The sequence below is a fragment of the Salmo salar genome, chromosome ssa13, assembly GCF_905237065.1.
Source record: "Salmo salar chromosome ssa13, Ssal_v3.1, whole genome shotgun sequence".
In the NCBI taxonomy this organism is placed as follows: domain Eukaryota; kingdom Metazoa; phylum Chordata; class Actinopteri; order Salmoniformes; family Salmonidae; genus Salmo; species Salmo salar.
In genome coordinates, this window is record NC_059454.1 from 13,018,663 (window position 1) to 13,029,497 (window position 10,835).

General features: G+C 44.0%; 1 protein-coding gene and 1 pseudogene across 1 annotated transcript; both read left to right on the forward strand.

The window, feature by feature from the left end:
- The first annotated feature begins 242 nt into the window (after positions 1-242).
- On the forward strand, positions 243-4,847 carry LOC106566471 (MRG/MORF4L-binding protein). The gene is made up of 5 exons (XM_014134539.2): positions 243-495; positions 1,903-2,024; positions 2,141-2,222; positions 2,526-2,600; positions 3,561-4,847. Exons 1-5 carry the CDS (start codon positions 360-362, stop codon positions 3,761-3,763), a joined length of 618 nt encoding a protein of 205 aa, XP_013990014.2. The 5' UTR covers positions 243-359; the 3' UTR covers positions 3,764-4,847.
- Positions 4,848-6,542: 1,695 nt separating this feature from the next.
- On the forward strand, positions 6,543-7,482 carry LOC106566488 (elongation factor 1-alpha 2-like; annotated as a pseudogene).
- The last annotated feature ends 3,353 nt before the right edge of the window (positions 7,483-10,835 follow it).

Here is a 10,835-nt window from a genome sequence, read left to right on the forward strand (position 1 = left end):
CGTTTTCTTCACTGCATTGCAGGCATTAGCAAGCAAAAGACCATGTTCATAATCATTCAACAATTTATTTGCATTTTCTGTCTAATAACGGATGTAAAAAAAGAACGATAGCAAAAAATACATATATTTTTATTATATTTTTTCTTTTTCCCGGTTCCCCTTTTCTATTTCTGTATCACAAAGGGTAATGGATCTATACTATAATTCAGTAGGGGGCGGTAATGCAACATATTGGATTCCCACCGTCATTAAACGTAATCGAAGAAGAAGACAGGCTGCTGTGGTGTTTCTTGTGTTCATTTGGGTCAGTTGTTAAAATCTTTGATTGCAGTGTTTTGTTATTGGAGAAGGACAACAGCATGGGGGAAGCCGAGCTCGTTCCAGCTGACGGTAAACAAGCAGAGTCGGGCATCAGTACCATCGAGGACTCGGTCGTATGGAGTCAAGAAGTCGAGGTGTGCCTGTTCCATGCAATGCTAGGTCACAAACCCGTAGGTAAGAATATAACGTTAGCTAGCTAGCTAGCTAACGAGCTAGTGTGTTAATCGTGTAGGCCTGAAAAATCCCCGGGCTGTAGTGGAGACCCGACGCGGAGGACGAAAGCCTGCCACCCGTAACAAGTTAGCTAGCCAGCTATGAATATATATATATAGTCAGACAATTACACATATTAATGAACTCACACAGTTGATCATTTTAAAGGATGGGTATAATTTGTGTTACGTTCCAACAGGAATCTGTTCCCCAAAAACCTAAATAACAATGTTGCCAACAGACAACGCATACAAAGTTGTATAGCGTCAGAATAAGGTACCACGTTTATTCCGAAAAATGTCTGTCCCTCTGGAGAAACATTAAGAATAAACTATGTGGTGAGTTGATGTCTATTCGGCAGATAGTTAACTTGGTGAATCGATCATGCTACTTTGTTTGAACGTTACACAAATTATACCCACCTCAATTTGAACTTGTTAAACGTTAGCTAACTAATCAAACGTTGCATGTTTCTGTCTTAAAGTGTTGGCCAACATGTATTCAAGGAGGTGACTAGCTAGCTTGTTACTGAGCTGACATAAATCTGAAAATCCTAACACAAGCAGCTTCTTGTGACAAATTCAAGTGTATGTCTTTATTTTATTTTCTTCATGCTGTTAACTACTGTAGTATCAAATTGTATTAGTCACGTACACAGTTTACTGCAGGTTTAAAAGGTGCAGTGAAATCTTTGCTAACTCCATCAACAGAATAATCAGTCAAATAAAAAAAGAAGCATTAATAGAAGTACTATCCATGGTAATAGCGGGATGTGTATTATTATAGTAAATAAACCAGCTAGCTTGCTACCCTAAATTTACCTTTGTGCACATAAAGTTCGCTAACAATGCAGCATCATTATCCGTCAGATTGTCATCCTAAATCAAATCAAAATGTATTTATCACTTGCGCCGAATACCGTGAAATGCTTAGTTTACAAGCCCTTAACCAACAGTGCAGTTGAGTAAAGAAAATATTTACCAGATAAACTAAAGTAGAATAAAAAGTAACACAATAACATAACAATAAGGAGGCTATATACAGGTGGTACCGGTACAGAGTCAGTGTGCAGGGGTACAGGTTAAAGGTAATTTGTACATGTAGGTAGGGGTGAAGTGACTATGGATAGATAATAAACAGCGAGTAGCAGCAGTGTACAAAACAAATGGAGGGAGGGGGGGGGGGGTAGAAGCTGTTAAGGAGCATTTTGGTCCTAGACTTGGCGCTCCGATACCGCTTGCTGTGCGGTAGCAGAGAGAACAGTCTGTGACTTGGGTGACTGGAGTCTTTGACAAATGTTATTTTGTATTTAATTTTTTTCCTCCCACTTTTTGAAGACGTAGCTTTACACACTTATTTTCTCTGCAGGGGTAAATCGCCACTTTCACATGATCTGCATCCGGGATAAATTCAGTCAGAATATTGGGAGGCAAGTGTCATCAAAGGTAATCTGGGACCACCTGGGAACTATGTACGACATGTTGGCCTTGGTGAGTAGAGCATCTTAATCTTTCTCTGGCCGTTTGAAATAGAATGTTATACATTCAGTCAGCCGCTATCTTTCCTCTGTAACACTGAATACTGTCACACATTCTGTCCACTGCAGCATGAGTCAGAAATATTGCCATTTCCCAACTCAGAGAAGAGCTTCAATCTTCCAGAGGAGATGATTGAAGAAGTAAAAGAAGGTAAACCCTCTCTCTTCAGAATCCACCATACTTACAAAAATGCTGAGCTACTACTAGAAAGTCCATATTTGGCTTGAGGATGGAAATTAGCTGCTAGCTAAATTTGGTACAACTCATCTTTTCTCAAGTTTACTGAGACATTCGTTTTTTTTTGTACATTGTCCCTGTTCAAATAAACGTAATTAATACAAATGTATACATCTCTCTTCCACCCGACTGTACATAAAATGTATGCACACATGACTATAAGACGCTGTTAGACTGCTAAATGGCATATTATTATATTATTCCTGCCCTGAACAGGTAAACTGGTGTCTGAGGACGACATGAAAGACGAGTTGAAAGAAGAACGAGACTCCCCAGCCACGCATGAAGAAGGTTCTCTCCCTCATTCAATTACATTAGCTGTATTTCACCTCGTGCTCCTCCTCTTTCTATCTGATGTGAGCCTTATTTGGACTACGTCCGTACACATCTTCTCCTCTCTGGCACACAAAGCGGCATCCCTAACTCTGGTCATTTGGCTGGTTTTAAAGGTCTGAGTCCCTGTATGGCTGCTGGCCAGGATTTTGAAAGGTATGGACAGAAGAACTCGTTTGCTCTGTTCCAAAACACCAGCTTGACCTCGGTATAGAACAGATCAGAACCAGAGGTTCTTTAGAGCCACCGCCCGCCTAGTGCATAGAACATGTGCGTCTGTCTTTATTTCAGTTTCTCTTTTTCTCTCCTTTTAACTTAGGTTTGAGAACATTTTCAAGCATGGCATGTCCATTTTTTTATTTATAATTCTATATTGTTTTGATGGAGTTTTATGACTTAAGATATAAAGAAGATATAATGGCAAGCTTCAAATGGGCGGTGATCTTGAACAAGCTTTTCCGCTCTTCTGCCATTCTTTTCTTTATACTATTTGAATGTCATTTGTCTGTTGAACTCAGCTCTGGTCCTCTGTATTCTCCCATGTGACTCTGCTCTAAGGTACATGATATTCCCATTGGATGAACACAGCAAACACTAGCCTATCGCCGGACACTAGAATAACAACTGGCTTAATTTGAGTCGATCATACCCCACAAAGTCACAGTCACTGTAGCAGCAGTCACTTACTGTTTTCTTCACTGATCTGAGAGAGCAGTCACTGCTGCCTCCTTCACTGATCTGAGAGAGCAGTCACTGCTGCCTCCACTGATCTGAGAGAGGATCTAAAGCATTTGGTTTCACAGGTCGACTTTCAGAACTTGGAGTGAGTGATGCAGAATCTTTTGAACCTTCAATCATTTCCAAAACCCCTTTACCTGACAACTCAATCTTTTCTAACTCTCTCCTCCTCTCTCTCAGGCAGCAACTCCTCGGTGAAGATGACAGAGAGGGCCCTCAGCAAAGACAAGGAGAGAGAGAGAGACAGAGAGAAGGGTTCCACTGAGGGCGGCCCGGGGAAGGAGGCAGCAGACAAGAGGAAGAGGAATCGTGCCACTGAGAAGGTGCTCAACTCCAGCAGCAACCCCTCCAGCCCCGGTGGAGCCAAACGGAGAAGGACGTAGGCCAAGCCACCAGGAGGCGCCCTCAAGATATCAGCCACTGCAGAGAGCAGGAGACCTCAGGGGGAGGAGGAGAGACCTGGGACTGGAGAGACTCATCTGTGAAGCCTGGAAGCAAGAGGGAGGAAGGGGGAGAGACCTGGGACTGGAGAGACTCATCTGTGAAGCCTGGAGGGAAACGGGAGGGAGGGGGAGAGAGTGGCGTTTGAGTCAGACAATAGAGAAGCTATTTGGACAATGCAGAATTTGTGCACAGGTATCCAGGAGACGAAATGAAGAACTTTCAGCCCCACAGAAGCTGCAATTTTAGACTAAGTTATGTTCTCAGAACATCTAGAAAGATGTAGCACACAATCTCTGAAAACAACACCGCAATAGCAATGTGATGACAACTGAATCGTATTGGTCATGATTATCAATATACTGTCACAGCAGCGGAGGTTTTTGGACAATCCCTTCTCTCCAGTCCTCAGCTCTGGATGAGAGGCCAGCAGCCATGTTTGGTAATATTGACACAGTTCAGTCAGACACATCAATGAATCGGCTCTGACATCAGAATAAGTGTAATGGTTCTAGTGCTTGTGTTTAGGCTTGTGTTATTGTGAAGTTATCCTGTTTGGCTTTGAGAAATGCAGGACTACTAATTCACAGCAATACACTGTTACTGGCTGGACGCTTGCGCTAATTGTCATTTTTTTTGTGTGTTCTGATTTGTTGCAAGTGGTTGTAAATACATACATGTAGCGTAGCGTACCTCGTCCATCTCTTCCAGTAACTGCCAACCAGATTGTTATTGTACCTCATCTGTATAAAATGTAGTTGCCATTTGTGCAAAATGTCAGTCATTGTCCCCTTTTTTTCTACAGTCATAGTCTTATGTATTTTGTCCTTGGGGATTATTGAATGTGCATGTTTTGGTAATTGCTAAAAAGTATTTTTTTGTCCGTGTCAAAGGACAGACTTTTCCGAATATAATAAACATGTGTAGCTGTAGTCTCCATCCATTTGAGATACATTTTTTTATTCTCTATTTATTGGACATGTAACATTTTTAAGGCCTAAGTCCCATTAAATTAGTTTTGATGAAGTTTGTGACTGGTTCATTAATTTAAAGAACAGTATATTCTAATGGAGTGTGATGATTTGCAGCATTTGTTCATTAAAATCCCGTGGGGCTGAACTTCCCAGTTCCTACTTGGCAGGCAATTACTAAGCAACATGTCTGTTTGTATTAAGCCGGTATCTCTGAGTGATATGTAAGTTACTATGTACTCTCTGGTGACACATACATCTTTGATACCAAATCACCTTGCAACAGAACTTCTAAGTAGCTTTGTCAGTCGTCCAGTTGATTGTTGGGACTCTAACTGCAGCGCTCCATACCAGTGTAATTAGTTGATACTAACTCAATTCTTATGACTGATAAGGATTACTTTACTAACACTGTTTTGAGTTACTTCTCAGTATGATATCTGGGATCAGCCCATCTCTTTCCATTCTTGCTGGCTGGTTCCCCATCTAATTGCTTCACACACACACACTCGCACCACACACTCGAAGCTGCTGCAGACAAGTGCCTCACTGCAGGCTGTGCCTTTCCCTCCATCCTACTGCACCCAAAGGAGGGGGTGCCGAAATCGAGCCGGCAGCGTAGCCCGATTCCGCTACAGGCAAGAGTCCGTACAATATGGGTATACCTGCCTTTCAGCTCACTGTTGAGCTGTGTATTGAGAGCTGCCATGTCTTCTCTTGTGTTTTCATTTGCATAAAGACGAGCATAACAGTTGGAATGTCTAGGTGAAATGCTCAAATGTTTTCTTCCAATAAGACTACAACATGCAAATTATGATGTCTGATATTGTGCAGTGGTGTTTTATAAAATAAATACGTAATTGCTTTTGATGACAGTTCCAGCCTTAAGATCATCTGAGGCCACTGACGCATGAGCCTGTTTACCATCTTGCATGATTTCTTAACCTCACAACGTCCTGATATGACCTACTGCACAGCCAAATGAGGTTTAGGAGCACTGCGCTATCCATTGAATATGAAAGACATCACCAAAATCTGTTTTAATGCTACGTAAAATATCTCAGAGCCTGATTGATATGTGGTAACTTTGGTATTTAAGAACACAAGCTGTTTTACTAGTAGTTTGTGAGATCTCAGTGAATAAATCTATACCTTTATTAAACATTTTGTAACATTTTATATGCTCAGTGTAGCAATAAACTGTAGCCAGGGGATAGACTGTAGCCAGGGGATAGACTGTAGTCAGGGGATAGACTGTAGCCAGGGGATAGACTGTAGTCAGGGGATAGACTGTAGCCAGGGGATAGACTGTAGCCAGGGGATAGACTGTAGTCAGGGGATAGACTGTAGCCAGGGGATAGACTGTAGCCAGGGAATAGACTGTAGCCAGGGAATAGACTGTAATCAGGGAATAGACTGTAACCAGGGAACAGACTGTAGTCAGGGGATAGACTGTAGTCAGGAATAAACTGTAGCCAGGAGATAGACTGTAGTCAGGAATAGACTGTAGTCAGGGAAAAGACTGTAGTCAGGGGATAGACTGTAGTCAGGAATAAACTGTAGCCAGGGGATAGACTGTAGTCAGGGGATAGACTAGTCAGGAATAAACTGTAGCCAGGAGATAGACTGTAGTCAGGAATAAACTGTAGCCAGGAGATAGACTGTCATAAATCATTTCTCTCTAATAACTGAGGCGTTTCTCATTCTAACTGTTAATATACAGTATCTTTACCTTATCTCTCTGCACTAGATGGGAAGAGGCCCCTTCAAGTATGCATGGGTGCTGGACAAGCTGAAGACAGAGAGGGAGCGGGGCATCACCATAGAGACATCCCTGTGGACGCCCCAGGGCACAGAAACTTAATCAACAACATGATCACGGGGACCTCCCAGGTAAGTAGGGACATCTCCGGTAAGGAGGATGAAACCTTCACCTAAATGTTACCATTCCTCAACGTAACCCGTCATCGAAACCTTAATTGTTAACCATTACAACAAGCATCGCAAACCATCACAGTATTCCCACTGATGAACGGTCCAGAAATGTAGCCATTCCTGCTGTGTTGTGTTGTACGGGCGGACTGTGCCATGCTGATCGTGGCAGCTGGAGGGAGAGAGTTTGAGGCAGGCATCTCCAAGAACGGTCAGACGAGGGAGCATGCCCTCCTGGCCTACACCCTGGGGGTCCAGTAACTCATTGTAGGGGTCAACAAGATGGCCTACAGTGAGAAGAGCTATGATGAGATGGTGGTGGTGGTCAGAGCCTACATCGTGAAGATCGGTTACAACCCCAACGCTGTGCCCTGTTGGCATGGGGACGACATGCTGGAGCCCTCCCCAACGTGATTATCTTCTTTTGGCCTGAATAACATCACATTGTTTAGCATTCAAAATAGATGTGTTCTTTCTCAAAGCTTTAGTGCCACGATGCCCCTGGACACTGTGTAGTTCCTCAACTCTCCACCAGATGTCCTCTTGTCCATATAAAATGCATTATTTACCTGTTGCTCAATCAACTGACGTACATATTCAGCACCCAGATGTCCATGTTGTTACTCTGTCCAGATGCCCTTGGTTCAAAGGCTGGAAGCTGGACAGACGGGAGCACCATGCCAACAGGGTGAGTCTGCTAGAGGCTCTGGATACCGACAGCCCACAGACAAACTTGCCCACGCAGGACATCTAAAAGATAAGAGGTAGGGTTACTACTCTAACACTAAACAAGAGTAATATTCTCACAAACAACATAAACAGCACAGAGAACTAAAACCTGATGTAACATATTGCCTTATTACTTCAGAAGAGAGTGATGACTAGAAGTCTCTCTTTTGTTTCCCAGGAATTGGAATGCCACCGGTGGGGTCAAGTGGAGAGTGGTGTCCTCAGGACCCAAGAGGCCGCTGGGTTCACTGCTCAGGTCAGGGTCAAAGGTCATCCCTCTGGACATCTCAGACAGATACTGTACTAAAGCCTGGTAGAGGTTCTTCATTTACATATTCATTTTCTCTCTCTCTTTTCTGTCTCTGTCTGTCTCTCTCTCTCTCTCTCTCTCTGTGTGTGTGTGTGTGTGTGTGTGTGTGTGTGTGTGTGTGTCAGGTGACTATCCTGAACCACCCTGGTAAGATCATTGCAGGCTACTCCCCGGCCACTGACTCCCACATCGCCTGTAGGTTTACTAAGCTCAAAGTGAACATAGACCCCCGCACGGGGAAGAAGCTGGAAGTCAACCCCAATTCCCTGAAGCCTGGGGACGCTGCAATTGTAGAGATGGTTCCTGGGAAGCCCACGTGGGTATGGAGCTTCTCCAAATACCCTCTACTGGGAGAGTATTTACACCTGGTAACCCTCACTAACATCCACTCTCCTCAGACATCTAGTGGTCCTCTGTAGCTCAGTTGGTTGAGCATGGCGCTTAAAACACCAGGATAGTGGGACCACTCATATATAAAATATGTGCACGGATGACTGTAAGTCACGTTTGGATAAAAGCGTCTGCTAAATGGGATTTATTATGATATAGTTATATTTACCTCACTCTTCAAGACTTGCCTGGCTAGCTGCCCTCTGATTCCTTCACGTCCATCTGCAGCCCATGTGTGGTCAATTCATTGGCTATAATCAAATCTCAGGGACTGACGTACTTGTAAGAATCCCCCTTTTGTGTGTGAAGCTGGCATGCTGTCTTCCACATCTTGCTCTAGTTCCATAAGGGTGGCTGTTTTGGTCACTCACAAACAGACAAGTCACTAAGCTGAAGCCCCCCTTGGACAGACATCTGGTTCTTCTGAAACACTCTCTCTCTCTGATGATGGTGAGGTTTGTAACATGGATGCACTATTTACCCATTACACAGTCCAGGGAGAGGCTTTGTTGATTTCTCTAGACCTGATTTTGATTGGGAATATTTGTCAGAGGTTCTGTGTGCAATCAATGGAGGAAGTAATTGCATGTGTTTTTGAAGTGTGAAATCCTCTGTGACACCACTAGGCCTTGGCCTCCCATGTGTGCTGGGCCCAGAATGGCGGAGTGAGGGAGTATTGTTTGTGAGTGGTACCCAGGTACAGGCAGCATTTTCCATGGCTACGTTTCAACATGCCTGCTTAGTATCAGAGAACTCATGCAAGACGAGCAGAATACTGAAACAACATTAAATACTAAGAATGAGGAGCCAATAGAATCCTTGTGAGATGTTAAACAACAATATGAAACACTGTTTCACTGTGTGTGTCTGTATGAAAGCACCAGCTGTTCCGGAAGACTGTGTGATCACGCTCTCCGTAGCCGATGTGAGTAAGACCTGTAAACAGGTCAACATTCACAAGGCCTCAGGGCCAGACGGATTACCAGGACGTTTACTCAGAGCAGGCGCTGACCAACTGGCAAGTGTCTTCACTGACATATTCAACCTGTCCCTGACAGAGTCTGTAATACCAACAGACCACCATAGTCCCTGTGCCGCTACTGTATATAGCCGCGCTACTGTTATTTTTCACTGTCTTTTTACTGTAGTTTTAATTTCTTTACTTATCTATTGTTCACCTAATACCTATTTTTTACTTAAAAATTGCACTGTTGGTTAGGGCCTGTAAGTAAGCATTTCACTGTAAGGTAACCTGTTGTATTCAGTGCACATGACAAATAAACTTTTATTTGATTTGCCCAAGAACACTAATGTAACCTGCCTAAATGACTACCGACTCGTATCACTCACGTCTGTAGCCATGAAGTGCTTTGAAAGGCTGGTCATGGTTCACATCAACACCATTATCCCAGAAAACCTAGACCCACTCCAATTTTCATAAAGCCTCAACAGATCCACAGATGATGCAATCTCTATTGCACTCCACACGGCCCTTTCCCACCTGGACAAAAGGAACACCTATGTGAGAATGCTATTCATTGACTACAGCTCAGCATTCAACACCATAGTAACCTCAAAGCTCATCACTAAGCTAAGGACCCTGGGACTAAACACCTCCATCTGCAACTGGATCCTGGACTTCTTGACGGGCCACCCCCAGGTGGTAAGGGTAGGTAACAACACATCCGCCACGCTGATCCTCAACGCTGGGACCCCTCAGGGGTGCGTGCTCAGTCCCCTCCTGTACTCTCTGTTCACTCATGCCAGGCACGACTCCAACACCATCATCAAGTTTGCCGATGACACAACAGTGGAAGGCCTGATCACCGACAACGATGAGACAGGCTATAGGGAGGAGGTCAGAGACCTGGTCGTGTGGTGCCAGGACAACAACCTCTTCCTTAACGTGATCAAGACAAAGGAAATTATTGTGGACAGAGCATACCCCCATTCTCATCGACGGGGCTGTAGTGGAACAGGTTGAGAGCTTCAAGTTCCTTGGTGTCCACATCACCAACAAACTATCATGGTCCAAACACACTAAGACAGTCGTGAAGAGGGCACGACAAAGCCTATCCCCCTCAGGAGTCTGAAAAGACTTGGCATGGGTCCTCAGATCCTCAAAAGGTTCTACAGCTGCACCATCGAGAGCATCCTGACTGGTTGAATCACTGCCTGGCATGGCAACTGCTCGGCATCCGACCGCAAGGCACTACAGAGGGTAGTGCGTACGGCCCAGTAAATCACTGGGGCCAAGCGTCCTGCCATCCAGGAACCTCTATATCAGGCGGTGTCAGGTGAAGGCCCAAAAAATTGTCAGACTCCAGCCACCCTAGTCATAGACTGTTCTCTCTGCTACCGCACGGCAAGCGGGGTCGAGGTCCAAAAGGCTTCTTAACAGCTTCTACCGCCAAGCCATAAGACTCCTGAACAGCTAATCAAAGGGCTACCCAGACCCCTATTTTACACTGCTGCAACTCTCAGTTTACAATCTATACATATTCACTTTAACTCTACTTACAGTCATTGCCAAAGGTTTTGAGAATTACACAAATATTAATTTCCACAAAGTTTGCTGCTTCAGTGTCTTTAGATATTTTTGTCAGATGTTACTATGGAATACTGAAGTATAATTACAAGCACTTCATAAGTGTCAAAGGCTTTTATTGACAATTACATGAA

Bases quoted from the DNA above. Each gene is read 5' to 3' on its own strand.
- LOC106566471 (XM_014134539.2), top strand. From the start codon at position 360: ATGGGGGAAGCCGAGCTCGTTCCAGCTGACGGTAAACAAGCAGAGTCG. The intron at 496-1,902 runs GTAAGAATATAA...TTTTCTCTGCAG, and splicing joins GCTAGGTCACAAACCCGTAG to GGGTAAATCGCCACTTTCAC. The intron at 2,223-2,525 runs GTAAACCCTCTC...TGCCCTGAACAG, and splicing joins GATTGAAGAAGTAAAAGAAG to GTAAACTGGTGTCTGAGGAC.